General features: G+C 46.7%; 6 protein-coding genes across 6 annotated transcripts; 1 reads left to right on the top strand and 5 right to left on the bottom strand.

The window, feature by feature from the left end:
- Window positions 1–422: 422 nt before the first annotated feature.
- sar1 (Arf family GTPase SAR1) lies at window positions 423–1,606 on the bottom strand (the record flags this gene model as incomplete). Its single annotated transcript, XM_033575894.1, has 6 exons — window positions 423–463; window positions 527–826; window positions 893–958; window positions 1,055–1,094; window positions 1,322–1,425; window positions 1,588–1,606. 6 exons carry the CDS (start codon window positions 1,604–1,606, stop codon window positions 423–425), a joined length of 570 nt encoding a protein of 189 aa, XP_033421749.1.
- Window positions 1,607–2,362: 756 nt separating this feature from the next.
- ATNIH1004_011330 (DUF2457 domain-containing protein) lies at window positions 2,363–4,537 on the bottom strand (the record flags this gene model as incomplete). Its single annotated transcript, XM_033575893.1, has 1 exon — window positions 2,363–4,537. The coding sequence occupies one exon, from the start codon at window positions 4,535–4,537 to the stop codon at window positions 2,363–2,365; it is 2,175 nt and encodes a 724-aa protein (XP_033421748.1).
- Window positions 4,538–12,682: 8,145 nt separating this feature from the next.
- Window positions 12,683–15,581, bottom strand: sha1 (putative calmodulin-binding protein Sha1; the record flags this gene model as incomplete). Its single annotated transcript, XM_033575892.1, has 4 exons — window positions 12,683–12,826; window positions 12,888–12,895; window positions 12,948–13,965; window positions 14,028–15,581. The coding sequence occupies 4 exons, from the start codon at window positions 15,579–15,581 to the stop codon at window positions 12,683–12,685; spliced, it is 2,724 nt and encodes a 907-aa protein (XP_033421747.1).
- A 589-nt stretch (window positions 15,582–16,170) lies between these two features.
- On the bottom strand, window positions 16,171–16,998 carry ATNIH1004_011328 (uncharacterized protein; the record flags this gene model as incomplete). The annotated part of the gene is made up of 1 exon (XM_033575891.1): window positions 16,171–16,998. The coding sequence occupies one exon, from the start codon at window positions 16,996–16,998 to the stop codon at window positions 16,171–16,173; it is 828 nt and encodes a 275-aa protein (XP_033421746.1).
- Window positions 16,999–17,082: 84 nt separating this feature from the next.
- ATNIH1004_011327 (uncharacterized protein) lies at window positions 17,083–17,663 on the bottom strand (the record flags this gene model as incomplete). The annotated part of the gene is made up of 2 exons (XM_033575890.1): window positions 17,083–17,561; window positions 17,618–17,663. 2 exons carry the CDS (start codon window positions 17,661–17,663, stop codon window positions 17,083–17,085), a joined length of 525 nt encoding a protein of 174 aa, XP_033421745.1.
- Window positions 17,664–19,299: 1,636 nt separating this feature from the next.
- Window positions 19,300–23,275, top strand: ATNIH1004_011326 (uncharacterized protein; the record flags this gene model as incomplete). Its single annotated transcript, XM_033575889.1, has 9 exons — window positions 19,300–19,348; window positions 19,411–19,610; window positions 19,677–20,158; window positions 20,225–20,676; window positions 20,736–21,386; window positions 22,288–22,328; window positions 22,389–22,818; window positions 22,911–23,197; window positions 23,258–23,275. 9 exons carry the CDS (start codon window positions 19,300–19,302, stop codon window positions 23,273–23,275), a joined length of 2,610 nt encoding a protein of 869 aa, XP_033421744.1.
- Window positions 23,276–24,245: the final 970 nt, after the last annotated feature.

Genomic DNA, 24,245 nt, shown 5'->3' with positions numbered 1-24,245 from the left:
AAATGTCGACATATCGGAGCAGAATAGTTAAAACTGAAAATAGACTAATAAGTGAGATATATATTTTTTTTTCAGCTATTTGAACATCTTTGCTACTGGAAACGCAAAAACCTGAACATAGCAAGGAACACAGGAAAGAAGACCATTGCACCTTGCTTGCTGTTTGGAGAGAAAGCTAGTTTGTTAGATGGACAGGCACAGGGAATTCCAATAACAGAATGAATGAATGGATTTATGGGTCGCATTCATTACGAGGCATAGGTAACGTAGTCATGGACATGACTGGGTTGGTATAAATGACATAGGTGGTGTTATGTAGGGGTGGGAGTGAGTAGAGGCAGTTTGAGATGAGATGGAGATAGACGAGTGCAAGCGGAAAAACTAAAGTTAAGCCAGGCTCAGCTCGACACAGCTGGGCTTGCTTAAACGTATTGAGACAACCACCTGATACCCTCGCCGTATCCTAATAATTTCATCAGAAATGAAAAGTCAAGGGAAAACGATAAACTTAAGGCCAAGAACTCACCCTGTCGCATCACAACACTGCACATAAACACCTCGATAGGTCGGATTCCCTCCAAAGGAACCTTGCCCTTACCCGTGGTCTGGTACAGACCCAATTGGTGCCTTAATTCATCCTCGCTGACGGCATCCGGGTGGTCGATCTTGTTACCCAGCACCAGGAACGGCACCTTAGCCAGATCCTCCATGGCCAGCAGTGCGTCGAGTTCGGCCTTGGATTCGGGGAATCGCTCGTGGTCCATCGCATCGACGAGGAAGACGATGCCGCTGACTTCGGGGAAGTAGTCCTTCCAGAGGCGACGGGCTAATATTGACACTCGTGTGTTAGGGAAGCATTGAAAATGTAAAATCGGAGCTTAGTTTTGCCTACCCTGTTGGTGACCACCAAGATCGAAAGTCGTGAATCGGTTGTTGCCAATTGCTAATTCCTCCGAAGCTAGATTGTGTAATTCAGTTGTTAATCCTTGTTTTCATACTCCCACATTGTCCATTCCATTCCCTGTCATGGTATTCGTGGCGTTTGATAACGTACTCGGATGGGCGGTGGGTTGAAGAAGTGCAACCCGGTCATTCTGATAAAATTTGGTCAACCACGATCCTCACTTCCTCGTTTTATTATTTTCATCCTGTGGAGATGGTAGGCCATGTCCCGTTCTGTGTCTGCCCCTTGCGCGACCGACCGCAGTCGGACAGGTAGCCAACATACCCACTCTTAACCATGCCACATCACACATAGCACAAACAAAAAAAGGAAAAAAAAAAAAATAACTGAGTATATGATGGAATAAGAGGTGCTCACCTTCAGCATGTGTAGGAGGGTGGTTTTCCCAGCATTGTCCAGACCCAGGAAGAGAAGCTTGGCGTGCTTATTGAGCAGGCCAAGGGAGGCCAACATGTCGTAGACTACTCACACCACATCAGCACCACTTCAAAACAAATCAAGGACAAGATATGAGAAACAGAAACAAAGAAAAATCATCCTAGCTCCCGTTCAGGCCAGCTATATGGATCGCCATGGGAAAGGGATTAAGTCGGCCGGGGAAGGACTGCCACGCGACTACCTACACCAGTTGATGATCCACATCGTGGAAAGAGATTCAGATGTCAAGAAATTAAACGACACTGAGCGGCACTAGGGTGCGTGCGGAAGGAAAATGAAGCGCTGTGGGAGGGAGAAGACAAGAAGTCGAGAAGAGAGTGTTGCGGTGGCCCGATATGGTTGACGTTGGAGTTTCGCTTGTCTGCAGGCTTAGCCGAGCGCTAAAGCCAAGTGACTCTAACAGCCGCCGATCTGGCAACGCTTGTGGGCATCATCTGATCTACGACAAAACGTCCAAATAAACAACCCAAAATCTTGTAACGAACGATTTTACCATTAAGCTGGCTCTAAAGCCAGTTCCATGGAAAGTATACTTATCTACATCTTATCTCAACAACCAACAGGGTATACTCCATTTGAAACAGCCTCCATGACAGAAAAGGAAAAAACCCAACCCAGGCATGGGTTTAAACGATGTTTCCAAAGGCGAATCGGCCTCTCATCGCAAAATTCATTAGAGTTGACAAGAATGTTCCAATAAGAAAGAAAGAAAGAAAGAAAATAAAATATGTATAAGAAAAAGAAAGAAAAGGACCAGAAAAGCGATCGCCCCGTAAATGCAGACAGATGCCCTCCGAAAAGTCAGGGGGAAACAAACAAAAAAAAAAAGGCCTGATGAATAGCGAATGACGTGCAGAAGCGTACACCATTTCAGCTCCAGGGCTGTCCACTGGAGCAGATGACCGATACAAATATTCAACTATTTACAAGAAAGATCTAGATCCCCTTCCAGATAATGAACTAGACGGATAGGACGAGCTGCGCGTTTTCTCCTACGCCATAAGCTCGGCATCTCTCAGCAACTGCGAGGCCAAGGTCCTTCATCCGTTCAGCACCTTTTCCGGGAACTGGTCGCCGCTCCATCTGCTCTCTGGCAGCTTTGCGACAGTGTTGACGCCAGAACTTTTCTTTTCGTTTCTGACGTTTTTTCTCCAAGCCCTCGACAATATCGATGGGGCCACGGGTGTGAACGTCACGTCCGCGTGACGATTCAAGTTCAGGAGATCCCCTCAGGGGACCAACTCCTGTCCACCTGTGAGACCTTTCCAAACTGGTGAAGAAAGGATTCGGTGTCCGAGGCAGCGACTTAGTCCGTGTCATATATGGCCGCTGGACCAATTCACTGATGTTGAGGCCCTGGGGACGAAGATCGGCAGCACCTTCCACTGGGGAACGGTCACCCTTAGCAGGTGACTTGAATTTAATTGGAAGCGGGGAGCGCATACGTCGGGGTGAAGAACGACCATGGCGACGAGGTGGCGGGGGAGAGACCATCCGCTTGGGAGAAATGCGAGGAGAAGTCTTTCTAAACTGATCCACGCCAGCCCTTCCTCGGGGCGCTTCATCAACCACCAATGACTCGTGAAGATCGTCATCGTCCTCTTCGTCCTCCTCCTCGGGATCCGATGTAGGAAAGCTGGGGTCAATGTCTTGGGGGATAAGGATTTGTTTGGAGAGACGACGTTGTTCGATGCAGGATTTGTAAGCAGCCTCTAAAGGGCGGTCTTCATCGAAAGTTCCACAAACGAAGTCCGTACTATCAGGTAGGTGAGGAGTGCTTGGACGCATCTTACGGATCTTGGTCGGGCGACTGCCTCCTTTGTCAGATAACGCAGGTGGCCACCTCCGGCGTTGGTTATCATCATTTAACGATTCAAACGAAGTGTTTGAGTCACGGCGGGTGAAAGTAACACGAGGAACATCTAATGTTTGAGGACTGGTAGCGGCAGTTGTCGTGGTGGGGGCCCAGAATTCATATTCCGAGCCATCACTCTCATCGGATTCGGCAAAGCCTTCCTCATTGTCTGACTCGTTCCCATCATCTGACGAGAAGTCCTGAACAGTAGAATCATCATCAACATCATCATCATCATCATCATCCTCGTCTTCATCTTCGTCTTCGCCGTCGTCATCATCATTCTCTTCCTCGTCATTCAAAGCCTCCTCCTCTGCTTCTTCCCCGAGCTTCCGAATGGCATTTTCCTTCTTCATGCAATCGTGAAGTGTAATCTTCTCTTCATACTCGCCAGTCTTAGTGACCCATTCATCATCCTCCTCAACAGAGCTTGCGAATTCATGGAAGCGAGTTGCCTCAGATTCCTCGAACTTGCCAAGTCCGCTGGTATGGACACCTCTTCGGTCACTAGACGGTTTCTGCTCTTGCTGCTGGGGAACGACGGTCGTGAGAGGGGCTTTGTTCTCAGGTGAGGCCTTGCGAGCAACAGGAGCGGGTGATCCCCGAGGGCGTGATCTTAGGGCAGCCCCACGGACTGGAGATCGATCCCGTCGAGTCTCCGGGTCTCGAACTGGGCAGACAAATGTGAGCACAGTCTTCCGCTTGAAGGGCTCTGTCGAGGTAGTATTTGTCTCAGGACGCTTTGCGTTGAGTCGTTGTGGCGTAGGAGGTTGTACCTTCTGGTCCTCGACTCTACGCCCGCATGCAAAACTGATGCATCTCTTGCGGCCCAGATTAGCTTCGACCGCCGACTCTCCTCCCTCTGCCACGGTCAGCTTCTTATTATCAGCTATGGTGGCCGTATTATTATCGGTGAGCTGGGACATTAGTGGAGGGCTTGAAGTATTCGACATGGACGGACTGGTAAGGCCTCCGTCACTTGTCAATTCAGCCGTCGAGACGCCGCTAATGTTGGTATAATGGTAGGAACGGTAGAAAGCGTGTTCGTGTGAGGACGGATCTTGTCCTGAAGTGCTCAGAACCGGGCTGCTTTTGAGAGCACGAGTGAGGAGAGATTCCTTCCGATCCACTATGTTGGTAGGCTTGACGCGAACCACATCATCATCAACGTTGATCGGCGAAGAATTAAGAAACCGATGTTCCGGGGGTTCGTCCATGTCCTCGGCCATGTCGGTGTCCTGGTGGACGGGCTTGTTGGACTGATGAGGCGAGAGTAGCATCTTCAAGAGGTTATGTATCGAGGCAAATGGTCGGTCACCACGCAAGTGAGCCATCACTCCACAGTTGTAGAAATACCGGCCAAGATAAGGTGAGAGTAAGGTAGGTAGAAGACAGGGCCTGGTGAGATCGGATATTCACTGAAGTATAGCGAGACTCGACAGTATAGTGGCGGGTGCTGAGGGTGGAGGTTTGAAGTCGGTCAACAATCGGTCAACAAGGAATTATAGGCCAATAATATAATTTCATCAATCAGATATCAAATAAGAAGATGCTCTCTCTACATCGATCAAGAAGTACAACCGATCGACCCAGAGGGCGGAAGTGAATGGGGGTCCCGCAAAGGACGAAGATTGTCATGATATACAACACATAGTGTGAGAGGTATGTGAGGGTAGAAAAGCCAAGGGAGGGAGAGTAAGAGCGTCAACTATGCTGCCAAGAGTGGAGGGGTCGACGCCTTCTTCAAAGAATGGCAGCTCAAAGAGCGCCAGAAGAAGACGCGTTGAGAGAGTCTCCAAGAAGGCAATGTGTTGGCAATGCTGTGGGATTCAGATGGAGGAAGGAAGAATGTTGAAAAGTATCGGAGAATAAAAAAGCAGGGAGGGGAGGAAAACTGTAATTAAAAATTTAAAAAGAAAAAAAAAAATTTAATGGGCAGTTAGTGTATAGTAATTCGTAAGTCTGCCGTAAGAGAGGGGAGGTGGGATTAAGTGGAAGAAAAAGAGCAAAAAAAAGAAAAAAAAAAATTCAATGCAGGGTAATTAATTCTCTATGATTATGGGGCGCGGGAGAGCAGCGCCAGGTTTGGGGGCTTGACTTGGTGGGATTGGAAGGGACTGACCCCCGGTGTGGTCACTTGTTCAGGAGTGGTCGCCACACTGACAGCAACACAAAAGCGAAAAGGGAAAAAAGAAATAAAAAAAAAAATTTATTTCAAATTTTCTGATCTTCTCTTGGGCTTCTTTTCTTCTGCAGCCGGACTAGGAGACGCTCGGTCCAACCAACCCCGCCAAGACCAGACCCACCCTATCGTTTTCTCGCCAAACTTGATGCATGCTTTGGTTCCTGCGGCTACGATACGTGACGGAGAACAGTACAGTACATCTGTATTATTGCAGGGTGGGTGGACAAAAAGTACATGCATTCCCACAGTTAAAGGAGATATGAGAATAGAATAATAAAGAACCTGACAACACAATGAAAATTCTACCATGGGCAGCTGTTTTGACTGTTTGTGAGGAAGTCAACTACGTGTTTCTGATGACTTAATATTCGGTAGTATTGTGCTAGATTAGTTTCATCCATCGGTAATGCAAGTACTAAGTACGATTGGGATAACTATGAGGGATTTTGTACCCCTAGACCTGCTACTGTAATTTGAATGGTAGCTATGACTAATCAACTAGTTAACGTAATCGGTAAGCGAGCGCCGCATGAAAGCGAGCGCTGCACCTCTCTATTCCATATAAAATGACACTTTTTGAGAGTCTAATATCTCAACAATAAAGCACCTAGAGGGCATAAAATTTAATATACAGTATAATATAATAACGTATATATATATATTAAGCAGAGAAATTTTAGGAATGAATATTTCTCCAGATAAGATAAATTACAACTGTATTTTTTATATTTTTAGTTGTCCTAGTATTTAAAGCCAAGAAAGCTATTTAAAAACATGAAAACACCTTTTAGAATCCATATATATGTTATTGTCTTATAAAGATGTTCTATATCTACTGGTGGTTGAGATATTAAGGTTTCAAAGAGTGCCATTTTATATGGCGTACAGAAGTGCGGCGCTCGCTTTCATGCGGCGCTCGCTTACCGATTACGTTATCCAAACGGTGCACCTACTTAGGTAAGTTAACAAGCCCAGAAACGGTGTTTCCGTAGTACCACCTTAGTACCTGGTAATATTTTCCAATAACTGACTTTGGAAACGGACGGATGAATAAAAGAGCGCTTTTTTTCGGAGGCTCAGCATTTCCATTTTAACCTATTATTCTTACGGTGCACATCTCACAGGTTCCGATGCATATACAGACGCTGTGTTACATAGTTCCAGACGAGAGAGGATGAAACGGTGTAGACCCCACGAGATGAGTAGAGTGGCACGAGTAATTGCGTACCGGTAAGGTTGTTCCCAGGTTGCCCTACCCTAAAACAGACAGGAGATGACCGGGACGGAGTAGAATCCAGTAATTTATGGGTAACAACATGACCACGAAGGAACGGGCAAACCGTGCCGAAGTCTTGTTTCAGCGATTTATTGGGCAGTGCAATCTCTCCTACTGAATCGGAACAATAGTAACAGCGATATTAGTAAGTTTAATTACACACTTTTACTCCGGAGTACAGAGTACCTAGTGTAGTTCGGGGGCAGTCGGTCCTCATCGGTCAAGATCCTGAGCAATTCACCTAGTCACTAGCACAAAATCGTCCAAAGCGTAGACCACTAGACTAGGTACGATCGCAACTATGGAAACAGATGCTAAATTGTTCGAGTACCTACAAATCCTAGCGCTCTACGCGCTTCATTCTCATGATTGAGAGATTTTAGAGGTTATCTCCTACTGTTGGCCTTGCCCCTTATCTATTCTGCAGGGCTGATTTTCCTAATACAATATACGGTATTTTCAGGTTATCGGTCCTCACTCTCGCTTTGCCGAGTCTTTCCCTTGCCTGCAGTGATACAGAATCGGTGAGGCTCGGTTCTTGGCATCCTGACGTAAGTTACACTATGTCGTATCCTCAGGACTCCTGACGACATGGATGAAACTACGGGGAAGGTACAGGGAGGAAAGGTATGCTGTATCCATACCGAGTACCAGCCGATGCGGCCAGCATAAGACACATACACATACATAATACAGGGAGAGAATGGAGGCTGCAATCGAAGTCTCAACGAAGCGACCGAAGTTCTCGGACCGGAGATCCTTGCGTTGGAATGGAAAGTCAAACTGGAAAGTTACTTGAGGTCAGCATACACTTGGTTGCTCCTACAGTGTGCCAAGTACAGTACCACCGTGCCAACCATCCCGGATTTGCCGATCACTCTCCAGCCATGACGCTATCGAGTACCCGAGTATTTACAACTGAAAAGTGACACCATCCAAGAATAAACGACGTGCTGTGTCTCCCAGCCTTGGCGGTAGATGCTCTTTTATATTTATATCGACCATACTACAACTATTGCAAACCACCGACTCGGCAACATAGTCTGATCTTGGCTGTGCCACTTTGATGAAGGTATATATATATTACCTTCATCCACCACTTCCAGAAATATTAACCGGAGGCGAACAGATCAAATCAACGATATATTTACATGTCGCCGGAAAGAAAGGAGATTACGAGGTCCTCGTAGTGATGTTGGTCCGAAACACGATACCATCATTATTTAACGTGGTAAAAAGCGTGTCTCCACAAGGATACCCCAGTGATGAATAGGAACATTTCTAGCTGCCGTGTCGTACAGCAAAGTCAATGATATCCGATTTTAGATTTAGGCATTCATGACAAGAAAGGCGAAGCACAGAAGAGGCAGTGTTGAAGATCATCCGCGCCCTCCAGATCTTACATACACCCATTCTGGAGTACAGACGGACATGCGCCAAGCTCTTCTGCCTTTGTTCTTAAAATAAAACAACCCAATCCCAAGAGTGAGATCAAGCAAATAATGGTCGCAGTCAGCACCGCCGTAGGAAGATCAATCGTTTTCCATCGCCTCTCACCGTCGCGCTCTTCATGCATAACATAAAAGAAATTGAGGGATGGCGAAATCCGTGCCAACAATAGAGAAGCGGTCAGCCATCATCGCTGGTGACAAGACAGAAGCGGGACCGCCATAGGTGAAGACCGCCATAGGTGAACCAACACAGTTCGAGGCTTGAGTCTTGGTCAAGCTTCCTACGACTCAGGGATCCCCCACTTTTAAGTCGACTAAGTTCCAACTTTGCTATGCCTAGGAGCTACTGAAATTTGGACTGGGTCACTAGATACCATTTAGTTTTATTTTTGTCCTTTCGCTCGGCGTCCCAGCAACAAGGATCGATTCAGCATCGGCCAGTCATGATCCAGTGCTGCAAGAAAGACTACTGCTAGGGCCCTAGGCGACTTGGGAAGGGAACAGAGGAAAGGTTACGAATGAGTTCAGTTGCCTAATCAAGATAATGGGGTCTCATCAACGTGGGGCGGACTCGAAGGATTCGTTTCCTTCTCACAAGTCACAATGTGACAATAAATGACGACAGGAAGAGCGGCCGACCGACAAAGATCTCTCCTGTATCCACGCTCTTCGAACTACACACGCAACCCATAAGCAGATTGTTTGAAGGCGTTGGAAAAACATCCGGCTCATGAGTTTTATTTACTAATCGCTGAGGCCGTATGTGGCCGTGATACCGCGGATGGTGTATGTCGCTTATCCTCCGTCGTCTTGACCCAAAGTGGTCATCCCACCTGTCACCGGGCGACCGATGGAGAAAAGGATGGACGTCTTCGGCGGACAGGAAATTGCCAACATTGAGACGGCAGTTTACCCAGCCGTTTCTGCATTTGAACCATGCACCTGTGGAGGTTGTGAATTGTCACAATGCGGAGCTCGGATATTGTCCGTGGTCAGGCGATGAAAGCCGGTTAGGAGTGGTCAGTAGGTATGGCGATGGATGAGCGGAGGACAAGTTGTCGTATAGGTAGGCATTATTGCTTTATTATTGAGTGGATTGGATGGATAAAAGTGGCATAATTTAATTCCCTAGGGCCAACGTGCTCCGAATGGAGCACCTAGGGCTCTCAAGGTCAAGCCAAGCGCTTATCAAAGCACGTTCACCAATGGCATGCGACAGTGCGATTTGTATGAGGGATTTATTCTCACACAGCACGGCTCTCTTACAGAGAGATGATTCAGTGATGCAGGGCATGCCCAATGTGGTAAGCCTGAGGCATTCAGCCTGCTACTGATTTGGGGGTTGGGCCGGATTGGAGTGGTTGTAACTATGGCTTCGGCTTAGAGATGATAGCCCACTGTCAAATCATTGAAGCTCTTCTAGCCTTTCCAGGGGTCATATCCCTCCGTACGACCTACCTACCACTAGGCTCGCTGCGGTTAAATGCGAAGCGGTCATGACAGCTGCACCGTGCGTTTTTAATGTAATAACATTAACGTTATTGTTATTATTTGTAAGTAAGTGCGGAGTATTCTTTCGATTACTATTATTTGTGGGTAACTATTTGTACATACCTGGGACCTAGGTACTACGAAGCATGTGCGTACTTACTCTTAAGCTGTCCCGAACATTGTTTCTGAAAAGACTTGCATCATGGCGCCAGATTCTATAATCATAATTTCAGTTTCGATATGAAACCTACAAGCCCGTCAATACGCAATGCTGTATTCTCTCGCTTTATTACAGACAGCGTATTGAGAAATACGGTAGACAACGTCTGGTAATATGTCTCATACAGCAAGAAAGATCGAGATATGCTTCAATGCACATGGAACCTCTTTTGTTTGGGCCAGACTCGTCATGGAGTCCACATATTCCCAGAACACCACCCCCTTGATTCGGCCCGCTTGCCATTCTAACATATCCGTCAGCGTCAACTCAACGGTAGCATACTTCAACAGGAGAGGAGCAGTTCATCGATGAATGAGCGAAGAAGCCGAAAGAAGACGATGATAGCATCCTCCCGTCGCACGCCACGGACCGCATGACCCTTTCTCTCAGTCTAGGGAGACACTGCAGATCTACTAGCTATTGCTGCAGCTCATAGAGTATGTAACCGGCAGGTCTTCTGGAAACCTCCTTATGGCTGCATCACCCCTTGAACTCTACAGGACAGCCAAGATTTCCGCCAAGATACGCCAAGGCTATTCAGTATGCATCCATCATCTTGGGAAACCCCTCCTTCACACCCTTGCTTCCTCTTCTGAACAACACGGCTGGCCCATTCCACAGCAGCGCTTGGCAACGTCCCCAATGACTACGGTGCAGCCCCCTCCCGTACGACGGGGAATCCGCCAAGAGTGCTAGAAATGCGGATGGGGACTTTCCCCGTGCCTCCGGACTCACCCTCCTTGCGGATGAGAGCGTTAAACTCTCGCTGGAGTCACTGGACAGTTCCGTCTCCTGGTGCTGCACTGCCAAGTCCGCCAAGGTTACTCACAAATTCCTGTCTTTCTCCCCATCTCCTTGTGAACAATAACATTTTACTTTTGACTGATGTGTCCTTCCCCTGTTCCTAGTGGTAGATCATCGTCGATCATCTGGCCCCGTGAGCGCATACACAACTCTTGGCGATCAAGAATAAGAAATCACCGCGATTTTTAGGGAGTGAATCAAGGTTCAGCTCTGGTGGACAAAAATGGGGGGGAGAGATGCACAAGAATGAGGTAAGGTAATATTCCAAAACTCGGTGCATTTCATATGTGGGAAGGCCAAACTCCCGCGGAGTATACCAAGTATACCAAGTAGACTAGGAGACAACTCAGAGACGACTCCGACCATCGTATAGGTGGAGACTGGATGTTTCGCTCTGTCGCCTAGGGATTCACCACATCCTGGGTTACCAGGTAGCGTAAAGCAGTATTCCGTACAGAGTATAAATCATTTATTTGGCAAAGCCATTAATAACATCCTAAACATTAGTTAATATTATCAATGAATTGGATAGTTAATATTCTATAAATTAGCTAAGATCAACGAAATTTCCAACCTGGAACCCAATACTTACCACTACATGATTCAAGTACCAAGTATAAGTACTCCATAGTCCCTATACATAATTTTCTCTACACTTTAGAAAGAGTAAGTAACATCCCACAGATAAAAACCATCCCACAAACAGTGGCTTCTCGAAAATCATCCTGTAGCGACTATGCCGTACATACGTGGACACAAACAAATATACATACATATACGGAGTACATATACATACATACATGTCGATCCGACCCTACCACAAAGATAACAACCATGCCAATATCAGGACCAGATATACCTACACCTCCCATTCATGAAACAAAAATATCATTCAATAAAGTAAACAACCCCCACTCTAACGTCATGGTACATGCCAGAAGGTGGTATCTCAATTAGGTAATTTATTTAGTGTTGATATCCATGATAGATTGCCATGACAATAAGTGCTCGGTAGGTACATAAGTAGACATCGGTCAAAACGGTGAGTTTCCGGGTGTAGCTAAAGGGGTGCGTATACTATTGACAGCCCTGAGATAGCAAGTATTTACCTACTTATTCTACGACAATGTAATATACATTGGTAAGTAGGCATTACCCATACTATTGAGCCATGATAAATTTGATATGAATAAATTAATTTACTTTTACCTAGTTACTACCTAGTACCTCCAATACAACACTCTCCAATGAGAAGGAAGTGTGAATGACGTCATCCCAGACAGAGTCACAGCCACTCCCGTAGCGAGATTCGCATATTTCTATCACTATGACTATCGGCTATCTCCAGCTATTGGCCATAGGTAGTTACCGGGCTGGTTATGACTAAGTGTATACTCCGTAGTTAGGTTGATGGATGTAGGTTAGGTATGGGATGTATTTTTTGGTGAAATGTTTTTGCCTGCTTGGCGAAGACTTCGGGCTGTGCCTATCTTCTGTACTGCCTGCCATTTCCGTCTTGCTTCTGCTTTGTTTTACAGATTGGGCAGCGTGTTAATAATAGAATCTTTAGAATTGAAAACCAAGATCTGATTCAGTGCAGTATGATGAATTCTCTTATCTTTCCCCAAACCTAGCCGGGAGAGTACAACAAAGTAGTTTCAAAATCTGAAACGGACAATAGTCAATTTCCAGTCTTGGTCAATCCTGGGGTTCTTAAAATAGACAAAGAATTGGTAATATCAAATCCAATCTCATGCCCAAAGCCTTGATACTTCATGCAGTAGACAAGCATTCGTTCCCCCTAAGCCTCTAATGCGATGAACAGATAGAATTCCGGACTGATCAACACCTACGCAGCTCGCCACGTAGATGGAGCGCTCATCTTCCAAGAATACCGGCTGCCTATCTTGTTTCGACGGTGCTGTTTTGCCTTTACAGTTCTCCACCACCGTACAATCACTGACTTGGCCCAAGTGACCCGATCCCTGGTCTGCACGACTACTGCTCACTGCCTCGCAATATCTCTTGCAGGTATCCGACGTTGTAGATCGCGACGCGTAAGGATGCTTCGCCATGCTCTTTGTAGTACCTTCGCTGCGCGGGCGCACCTGCTAGCAGAAAGAAGGCGAGAACAGAGGAAGGCTAGTGCGCTGAGTGTAAAGTCACTATCCAGGATATGAATTCTGGAGGTGTTGGGATGTACGAGGTTCGCTATGTCCTGTTAAGACTGCTGCCTATCTATAGAATGCCTAGCAATACTCACCAAACTGGGGACTGCATCCCAATGCTCGAAAACGGGACTGCAAGCATGACGATGATCTTTCATCTGTCGGGGTTTCTCGGTCCGTGGCAAGTATGCTTTCTTCATACTCATCCACAATGCTTTGGTAAATCTTGCCATCCGCAAAACTTGTGCTCAGGTTTTCCAAATGTAGACCCTTTAGTTGCGCCAGAATAGATGCCCATTGCTTGAGCAGTAGAGCATGCCGCTCACTTGTCTCCAATGTATCCAGCTTGACCCCCTTAAACCAATCTTGATCTTTAACTTGTTCATATCCAAATTGGCGATTTGCTTTCAGCTTCAGCCTATCGATCTCACTGATCAGGTCGTCCCAGTTGATGAGCCCGACAAGACCTTGTTTGCTAACCAGTTCCCACAGAAGTGCAATGGTCTTCTCGCGGTGTCCATTAACAATGTCATCTGCCCGTACATTACTAATCAGCCTTATCGAGTTTTTTGTAGAGGCCAGAGTGTCCAAGGCAATTTGGACGTTGAACATCTTCACTGCGCGGCTCAAGCAAGGGAATTTCAAGTGCTGAGAAAGTGGCCATTGATGTTTATCAGGATTGGTATTATCCAAACGCGATTCCGCAGGGAAGAGTAGCAACTCCACAATCCTTGTCAGTCGCACGCCATCCCTGAGATCAACTGCAATATTGTTCACCCGATACCTATATTCTTGAAGAGGATGCTGTTCATAATATAATTGGCAATTGAAGTGGCCCAACGCTTTGATGATGTCCCCAGAAGACGGAAGCAAAAAGCGAGCCAGGGCCTGGAGGACAGCATTAGAGGATTTGTAAGGCGAGGAAGAAAGAAAGAGACAAGGAAGCATCGTTCCTGAGCTCATAGCTGCTCTATCCAAAAGGATTATGATCATGATACTTCGCAAAACCGTTCTTTGATATGCCTTGCCAGCCATATCTGCATCTGATTCCTGCGTATGTCGTCGGTCCATGTCCTGATTCTTGAGCAAAAATGTATCCAAAAAGCTCTCCAGCTTCCTTTTAAGTGCCCTTTCCTTGCTGAGTCCGGAAAACCACCATTGCTTTCTTGCATCACCTTGGGATTGGGGATTCTTCTTCCTGTAATGGTTTCGAGGGCTGCTCTCAGGACTCGCAGATCATAAGTCTCTACCCAGAAATCATAAAACTTTTTCTTCATTCCCACATCCCGTCTAAAGCGATTAGTTTGTGCAAGAAGGTCTCTTGGAATGCTCAGAGCGCCGTATGACAACGATGCCTGAACTCGTTTGTGGAGATGAGCGAATAAAGGGTCCTGGTAGAGTGTCAAAAACCTTTGGCGAAAAGCATCAGGGTTATTGAAGGCTGATTCCTTGACTGCGTTATCAAAAAGTTCGTTCACCAACTGCGTTATCACCACCTCTTGGTTGGAAAGCCAGTTCTCGTCGTATAATGCTGGGTTGATGATGTCTTCTTGGATCAAGGGGTATTCATAATCCAGGCTCCTTGTGCTGGGGCGGGGAGCTGTTGCCCTGGAAGTGCTATAGTGGTTTAAAGAGCTGGACAGAGTTGATCTTTTGTGCTCTAACAGTGTTCCATTCCTCGTGCTTATTTTCTGTTTCACATTGTATTTGTTCAAACTGGCATTGACCGAGGTCCTTTTGACATTCTGAATCGCTCTCTGTAAAGACCCATTGGCTGATTTGGCTACTAATGGTTTCGCTGCTTGGTTCTCAGGTACACGCGTTTCACGACAAGCTGTCTGTTGATTTGTTTTAACATTGTTGTCATGTATGTCGCCAGTTATTGTCAGCTGGGAACTCTTATCTTTGCCGTCACCAAGAAGTGTCCCTGGAGGGATATTCTCCTTCCCGCCATTCTTTCCAGCAACGTCCACATGAATACAACTTTCTTGGGCCACTCTCAAACTGGGTCGTAATGGAGCTTTCTGTGTAGATGAGACGAGGGACTTCTTGGCCTGTAGCTTTCTTGCAATCTGTGATTCGAGACTATTGATTGTATTCTCGGATGATTGGTGTTCAAGATGTTCTGATTTGAGAGGGCTAAACATGCCCATAAAGACACTGGCTACCGTGGTTTCATCGGGGGGTATATACACCGTGTTTCGACGTATATCTTTCTTCAGTAAATCCTCAGTTTGCATCCCTTCTGGGGCCCCATTAATTTGCATCAATAGCTCCTTGTTTCTTTCCACATTGACATTGCGGGTTTGGGTTTTTCGGATACTCTCTCCATGCGGTCGCGGAGGTTTCGCAGGCGAACTAGAGGCGAAGCTAACTTTAGGTTGGAACCTCTGAGCCGGTTGAGCAAGCAAGGATGTCTTCTGATTCGAAGCTGCGACGGCAGGCCCATTCTCCCTCTTTCGCTTACTGGCTGTTTGCACGTGGCTTTCCTCGTCGTCATGAACTGCAAAAGATGAACATGTTTTGGTTCGTCGTCGGGGCTTGGACCCAGTCAGGACTGGTGCTCGTATTTCGGTGGTGAACTCGACATTCCCGGTATCTCCAAAGGAATCCAGACTATCCTCCCACATGCTGCGGAGCGAGTCACTCCCGTTGCTGCTTCGATTGACTCTCGAGGTTCCTATCCTTGACGGACAAGGAGTTGAGACTTCTTCCAAAAGGCCGGACATGATGATAGGGGATGGATGACTGAATCGTATAGTATGTTAGAATTAATCTGGATTATTTATTCTTTCTCACAACATGCTTCTCGTGGTATAGCTTTCCAGTCTAGGGTGACTGGGGTTCTAGACCCTTGAATCGAGGGATATGCAGCCAAGATAGCTGCCAGGGACAACGCTGGGGACGAGAGGCGGTGATGATCGGGACAACCACCTAGCAGATATTAATTATAGTCCTGTAGGCTTGGGTAATTTAGAATTGTTGATCTTCTGCGATAGAAAGAATGTCGCTAACTTATAAATGGTTTAAATGGACGTATCACCTGACAAGGAGTATCGAGACGCGATGTTGATGCTTGGTTGCCCCCGCAACGTCCATCACTGACCTCAGGCAACATTGGGCCACACCTTCCCATTCATCCTAGCCCTAACATAGCAACTGTGCAAGAAGTGAGTGCATAGCCGACATATTGCTTTGTAGCAGCTCAATCTAGGTAGTATTATGCTGTGGCATAGAGCCAAGTTTGCTATTGATCGTAATTTGACCAGGGCGTTAATTCTCTTGCCAGTATCATACATAGATGTCAGCGGCATCATTCTACATGTCAACGCTCCTAATCTTATCTCTAATCTTCTCCATTATCGCTTTTTCATCTTTATCAGCAACAGACTTTTCTTTTTCAATTATCTGCTGCCGGTCAACACTTCGAACGCTGAATCTTGCATTGAAGAATGTTGGATTAGCTGGCTCACCGGGTTGGTTTTCGTCGGAGAACATATCATACGCCCAAACCAAACGTGAAATGACAATATGTAAGCTTCCGTGTGCTAAGTAATGTCCCGGACATAGTCGTCGTCCAAAGCCAAACGCGGAAACAGGGAGGCTAGGGTTTTGGAGATATCTAACTTGATTAAATCTACTGGGGTCATCAAAGATCGTTTCGTCATGATTCATTCCCAACTGATTAGCAATGATTGTAGAGCCAGCTGGGATAAAGTAGCCCAGGTACTCGTCATCTTTGATGACAGCATGAGGAACCCCAATTGGCGAGATTGGCCGCCATCTGAGAAGCTCGGAGACCAATGCTCGAATATACGGAAGGCTCTCCAGGCCTGTAAATGATGGTAGCCTTTCTGCACCAACGACGGAGTCAAGCTCTTCCTGACCCTTCCGCACAACTTCTGGATGAAGTATGCATACCATAACAAACATTTCCAAGATCATCTTGGTGGTATGAATGCCGGCCACGTACAGTTCGCCGATTGCGTAACAGGTAACCTCCCAGGGAAGCTCCTTGGCTTCACTCCTCTGGCGGGCTTCCTTGCTCCAATTCCAGCAATCTACCTCAAGTGCAATACTGGAGCATTCAGTGTACACAGCTTTGGTTTTCTCATGGAGTTGATGTGCTTTCTCGCGCCATCTCATGCAGAATTTTAGGAGCAAGTCAAAAAAGGGAAAAAGATCAAGCAGGATCGTCCCATACGAGGCTTCTGAAGGATAAACGAACGTTTATCTGATGCAGCCTTTTATGGTCGTCATCATCCCTTCCTCTTCCTTTTCCGTAAACAAGTGTAAACATAATTCTCGCGGTATATCGGTGGAAGGATACTGAAAATCGTGTGAGGATAGAAACTCGTGAAGAAGCTGCTTGCTTTCGATATCTTGGAGATATCGATAGGCGTTTGATGCTTTTGCATTTAGCAGGTTTGATGACAACCGTCGGTGAAGCTGCCATTCGGGACCGTACGGCATGAAGGCTGATGAAAGTCCCTTATGCAAGTATTTATCGAGAAACTTCGATGGAGGTCGTGAGCTGTATATTCTGGCTCTTTTCTCTAGGATGTCTTGCGCTGCTTCGCGGGTGCCCAATATAATAAAGTCCCGACCCCCAATTTTCACACTCACAATCGGGCCATACTTTCGGGTCCATACTTGAAATGTCTCGGCGATGTCGTTAACTGGCAACGGCCATGATAGAATATTAGGACCTGGGGGAAGTGGCAGTTCGATGCCCCTGGGGCTAACAATCGAAAGAAATGCAGACCTAGCAGCAAGGCCACGGAGAGAAAAAAGACAGTGAGTGCGTCCATTGTTGACTTTGATCCTAGGGGATATTATAGAAAGCAGAGTGCAGCATCTAAGGAGGAATGAAGTATTATAGTTTAACTTATATTACATATATGGCACTCGTGCGGCTGAATAGGGAGTCTAGCTCAGATCATCGGTTGCCCCGCTTGAAGCCCTCCTTCCTGACGCTTCAAGCAACCAGCAAGCAAGAAACATGCACGATCGCATCAGGATGCATGCATAGAAGCCTGTTGCTGATCTGCTACCAAAACCCTCTGCATAACCCTCAGATACGCCCTGCATATGAGAAAGAGTGTGGAGATAGTCGTGTAATCCATGTTTGTGCATAGAGTATGCATGCAGGTGTGCCTTTTCTTTCTCAACTCTTATTGTAAGGACATCGAATGAACTCTGTCTTTCCACCTTTACTATATGCTCTGGCTGCCTAATAAATTGGTCTTGTAATTAGATTGATGTTCTGTTAATCGTGTGCTAATCTGAGCCTTAGGAATAGAAGAAGATAAGCATCCTACTAAAAATAGATCATATGGGCTTACTCTGTACAACGATATAGTATCTCTAAGGCTTATTTAGAGTGTATAAGAGGAAATGACATCAACAAGCCTGTCAACAAGGATAGCATAGCATACAAAGTCCACACAAAATGGCTTCTAAATCTCTCGGCATCTACATACTGTAATTCTGGAGAATAGGAATCATTAGCTTAGATACTGACTGGCGACATCGCAATGATTCTAACGGAGAATTCTCAGAAGGTAAAGAGCTGCCAGTTATGTCCGTTGGTCTGAAGATATGCCGGAGAGCCGGTGATGTATGGGTGAAATATCCGCTGGATAAAGTCCTCCAGCATGTTAATTTGAAACCAGTTGCTGCTGCCTACTGAGCCAATGACCGGAAGAACCGACAATAGTAATTTGACGGGGTAAGTTTACCCAGTGTATGGACCTCGGTCTGCCCCGCTGGAGAGTGCTTTTCACAAGACTTTCATAACAGGAAAAGGACCATTCTCTCTCTATATTAATATCAGCCTAGTACTTCTTCCTGTCTGTCATTGTCAACCTACCTGTTCCTGGAATGACGGATTAAAGACGCCATTAACTGAAGATCACAAGAAGTCATTAGAGTGGGTCGCCACTCTTTAGCCACTCGGATTCCCGTGATTCCCGTTCCAATTCGATCATCGGCGGAATTGCGAGCCTCCTTTCCCCAGACCTTGTTCAACGTGGCCCTCTTTGCACTTCCACTGCTGCTATTTTCGTTGATTCGCCTGCAGCCCATCTGCCAGGGGTACCTCCATCTATAGGAATACCTACTTTCATGTGAGGTGGTTTCAGCCTCACGATTTTGTTGAGCCGACCGGCCTCTTGATTGCTTCAATTAACCGCGTCTGCCTCTCGGACAGCGTCTACCTCCGATCCGCAACCAATTGCTCCTTCCCTCCTTCCACACTGCTGGACCATTGTGGAGATGGGCCTTCGATAGTTAACCTCCGCAACACTCTTCTCCGCCAGTCTATATTATTTGCGACCCGCCTCGACTTGTCTTGCCCTGTCGCTCGGTTTCCTTGCCGAGCACTTTCGTACCCCCTCCGAGCCCCTCCCTCCTTATTCGATATCAACTACGGCATGTCCACCGGTCATGGAATCTCTGGTCTATGAAAATTCGCCACTGGCAGAGTACCTTCAAGGTGAGTTGGGCGGAACTTAGGTGCTGTTTGGGAGCAAGCTCTTATCAGGCTCTTATACTCAGGGGAAGGTGAACGCGATGCGAACTGGCCCGTCCAAGAACCCGATAGTTCCGATAATGTCTCCGACTCAACAGCTGCCGACTTTGCCCCTCGTGGGACTTCAAAGTTTCAAGAACGGATCCGGAATAAGCTCCCTAAACCATTGGGCTTGAAAGCGTCACATCAAAGAGCAATTTTGGGCAAGATTTATGACGCTTGCACGGTATGAGATGGTTGTCTTGGTGCTTACTTGTGGTCAATAGTACGCTGATACGTTTATTAACCATAGTCTGCTTTGAATGCGCGCATTGCACGGAGTGACAACGAGAGATTTCTGGAACAGTTCGGTTACGTTATCGTTGCATCCCAGTTGTTGAACGAGCATAGCGCCCCTTCTTATACGTTAGCTGCCGATGTGCTGTCCACTTCACAACCAGCAGATCTGCCTCCAATTTCGACAACTTTTGGCCTGCAAGGCGCTGTTGTCACTGCATCCACCTCATTCTCGATTGCTTGGTTACTGCATTGGAGCCGATCTCGATCGGGCTCTGGTATCAATCCTCGCAAGGTCGGAGCTCTATTGATCTTGGTACCGGTGATTGGAGTCTTGTTCTACGCATTCACAAAGCGGCAATGGCTCAAATATTTGCGACATCAGGCTGTAGATGTCGCTGTGTCTTTCATCAGCAATGCCCAAGGGTTTGACTCTGCCGCGTCCGCATCAGTGATGTTCATACAGGAAGTTGAGCTGGTCTCAAGAGGTTACCGGATGTAGGCCTATTCTGAGCCTATTTGCTCTTCAATACATTAGCTCCAAGAGCGCTGACCAGAATATAGAAGCACACCGATGCCTCCCATAAGTCGACTTGAAGACCAGGGACAAACGCGGCGATGCCTAAGGCTGCGTCGGACTGTCTCCGAGAGTTTCTTTTCCATGCTGGGCCAGTATATTCACGCACAGCGCATCTTACAGCCGCTTACAGATGACGCTAATTTGGCAAAATATTATGACATCTATGACGTCACAGAAGAAGAGCTTGTCGAGGCTGAAGCGGCGTATGCTGAGCGAGCGACCGAGGATCAATATTCTCTGCGTGCTCTTCGCACTATGTTTGGAAGATTGTATATTGTTAGAAAGAGTATTCTCTGTTGCCTTCTGGCTCTCGGCGCTGATGGTGGGGGCTCTGACATCGCAAGATGGAGCACTGCCGTTGAGTGCATGCGGGATTTAGCCGAGATAACAGGGAACAATGTCCGCAAAATTACCAACATTCTTAACGAAGAAGACCGTGAGTGTACATCATGAGCATACAAGAGAGAACAGTAGCTGAACTATTCTTTTACACAGGCGATGCTATACCTCCTTCTCCCCTACCGACAGCTTCCCCTAGCAAGGACAATCTTCGGGCGCAGTACCGAAAGCTCAAGTCCCTCTCCCAAGGGATCCGTGCACTACATGCCAAAATGCACATCCTCAGGGAAATGTCAAGCGCTAGTCTTGAGCGTGCGGACGGTGAACTTGAGCCTACCCTTATATCCCAATACGAGTCGATCGGAGCAGATATCAAATGTCTCCTCCAGGAATGGGAGGCAGGGAAGTCGGCTCTCATGAATAGCTTGGATAGACAGTCGAATGTGGACCGTGACTCACGGCCGCTCAGCGGGCCGAAATCGCCGGTGTCCCCTACTCCTAGCCTGGGTGGTTCTACGGCGGTGGAAGGCAGCCCTACGGACGCTCTCAAGGCATTGAATGGCGAAAGACCTGAGTCAAGCATCATTCAAAACATCGATGATGAGGAAATATTCGAGGCCGTTGCTCTGCCATCTCGCAACAAAAGGATGTCCTTAACGAGAGAAGAGCGTATTGCACGTGTCAAGGAAGACCGAGCAAAACAAGCTGCCGCACGAGATCGAGTTGATGCAAATACTAACATGTTAAAGGAGCTGGAGATGGTGATCAAGCAACGACCCCGGTCAATGGTTTCAAAACGTGTCACTAGTATCTGAAACCACGGACGTGCTGGTCGAAGCCTGCTCACTCCTCACACTTTACCACTTACCTTTGCCCTGTGCACTTTTATTCATACCCCTCTGAGTATGCGCGTCTATATTGAAGTGAACTGTAGCCGTGTGTCAACACGTATGCAGGTTGATACCCAATGTGTATAGATTGGCTTGGTGTCACTGGCGTTTGGCTACGTCGATTTTGGCCTTTGGAGTATTCTTACTTACTTGAATTTTGGCTTCATGTGTATTTTCCCATTATTATTGTATAGCACGCAGATTCCATATTCCTATCTCATTTGTTCTGTACACACTCCTTTTCTCGTTCACTTGACTGTATTTTTTTTTTTTTTTTCTTCCTTTCTGTATAACATGAGGGACACAGTGCTGATATCAACAGTATCTGCAACTAAATCCTATACACTATTGAAATAAACATGTGTATTTAGTGTGAAATCTAGGATGATTTTGGACCAGCACTGTTTCCAAATGGAATCTTGTATCCTTTTTTTGTCTTTGACAATCTACATGCCTGAGGCAGAAACTCTAACCCTGAAAGGTCATATCAGCCACACCTAAAACGCGTGACCCGCGAACGCGTTCCCCACTCACGGCAAACGCGTTACCGTCGAGTCTCTATTTCTCTTGGCCCAACCCTGGCTGAATCAAACCTCTCGCTACTCTCAATTTATTCTCCTTTCGACCTAATAAGTCTCTCAAGACATTGGACTGTACATAACAGGCCACTTATTTCCTGCAATCCAAAGCCCATCTGCTATTACTTCCCGCCTCTTCTATTACTCAATCGTCTTTTATCATAGCAGCCATAGCACACCAAGAGTGAGTGTTCGAACAACTATAGCTATCATAGAGCCATATTTTGACTGTTGCACCAGTGTTGGAAGCTCGCTTAGAACAAGCTTCTCTCCTTAAGCATGTATGTGCCCTCGATCCTGTTTTGCTCGCATGCCTTGGACTGACTTCTATCGAATCAAAGGTTGTCGACGCCATCAAAGACCTCGTGCAAGACTGCAACTTTGACTGCAATGACTCTGGAATTGCCCTCCAGGCCATGGATAACTCCCATGTTGCCCTGGTTTCCATGCTTCTGAAAGCCGAGGGTTTCTCTCCTTACCGCTGCGACCGCAACATTGCCCTTGGTATCAACCTGGTCTCCTTGACGAAGGTTTTGCGGGCTGCCCAGAACGAGGATATTCTGACTCTCAAGGCGGAGGACTCGCCTGATGCCGTGAACCTGATGTTCGAGAACGCCGAGACTGACAGGTTAAGCGAGTATGATATTAAATTAATGGACATTGACCAGGAGCATTTGGCTATTCCAGAGACGGAGTATGCCGCCACTGTGGAGATGCCATCGTCAGAATTCCAGCGGATTTGCAGAGATCTGAATGCTCTTTCTGAGTCCGGTACGTGATTCTCGCAACTCTGTATAATTTGATTTTCTTTGCTTTATGGCTTTACCATTGTGCAAGTTTCACTAACTGTTTTCTGTTTGTAGTTGTTATTGAGGCCACCAAGGAGGGTGTCAAGTTCTCCTGCCAGGGCGACATTGGCAGTGGCTCTGTTACCATCCGTCAGCACACCAACGTTGATAAGCCCGATCAAAACGTGACTATCGCCCTCAGTGAACCTGTTGCCCTTACCTTTTCTCTCAAGTACCTTGTCAACTTCTGCAAGGCCACCCAGCTGTCGGGCAAGGTGACTCTTTCCCTGTCCCAGGAGGTGCCGTTGCTTGTGGAATATGGCTTGGGAAGCGGTCATTTGCGATTCTATCTCGCTCCTAAGGTATGTCTTACTCTCTGCTCCCCTCGAGTATTGCAATGGTAGATGCTGATCTTCCTATAGATTGGCGATGAGGAGTAAGGATGTGTATAAAAAAACAACAAAAATGAGAAAAGACAAATCATGATGATGAAGGGGAATAGCGGAAGGCCACGATTAATTCACTTTTTCTATTTAGAATATCCTATGTATGAATGCTGGGCATAACGCGTGTCTAAAGCTACCGTAATTTTCAAGTTAAATTCCGAGCGATCAACACTTTACATTCTTCCTTATTTCGTTTACTTCTCTGAGAAATGATAGAGAAAGTGGTCGATAGCAGTCTTAATACGAAGTATAAAAGTAAATCACTAGAGAGTTGGTAGACTGCATTCGATACTTTACTTGGATATTGTAGCGTTATCAAGCACATGCTATAACGTAGTCCTCCCAACATCCCACAAACCCCAGACATTCCCCCTCCAAACCCAGCTTCAACCCAAGACCCGTAAAGACGGATCCGACCCCTCAATTAGCACGGGGCCATAATCCTTCTCAGCAGAAGCAAATAAGAACAAAAAACTAACCTCGAGAAAAATGATGAAGCGCCACCCCAACCAGAATGATCGGAATCGAATGATACCATTCCCTACCTCCCTTCCCCTCCGCACAAGACAAGAGGAGAAAAAGAAAGGAAAGGAAACCAGGCATGCTGCGTATTGCACTAAAGTGTCATACGGACGCGAGGTCCACACACACAATCTTCGCAATGACTCTCCCATGGGGAATAAAGAGAGAGTATGACCTCTCCCTCCCCCGATGTTTCTGATGCCAATTGCAGATGTGATTCACATCAGGCCCTCGCGGGCAGTACCGGCTCCATGCGGTTAGGTTGATAAATCAAATCGCCTGGAGCGGGTTGACGTGTTGAAGATTCCTCCGAATTTCTCATTTGCGGGAACTCGGGACTGATTAGTCGATTAGTCGATCTAATCAGTCCCGAGGACAAAGTCAATGTCCTTGTCGTGTGTAGCAAAGAAACGCAGCATTGGTTGGGATGGCGCTTGAAAGG

The sequence above is a fragment of the Aspergillus tanneri genome (genome assembly GCF_003426965.1).
Source record: "Aspergillus tanneri strain NIH1004 chromosome Unknown AapTan_8_pilon_pilon_pilon, whole genome shotgun sequence".
NCBI classification, from domain to species: Eukaryota; Fungi; Ascomycota; class Eurotiomycetes; order Eurotiales; family Aspergillaceae; genus Aspergillus; species Aspergillus tanneri.
Note: the sequence above shows the minus strand (reverse complement) of the source record. Positions and strands in the feature narration are given on the sequence as shown.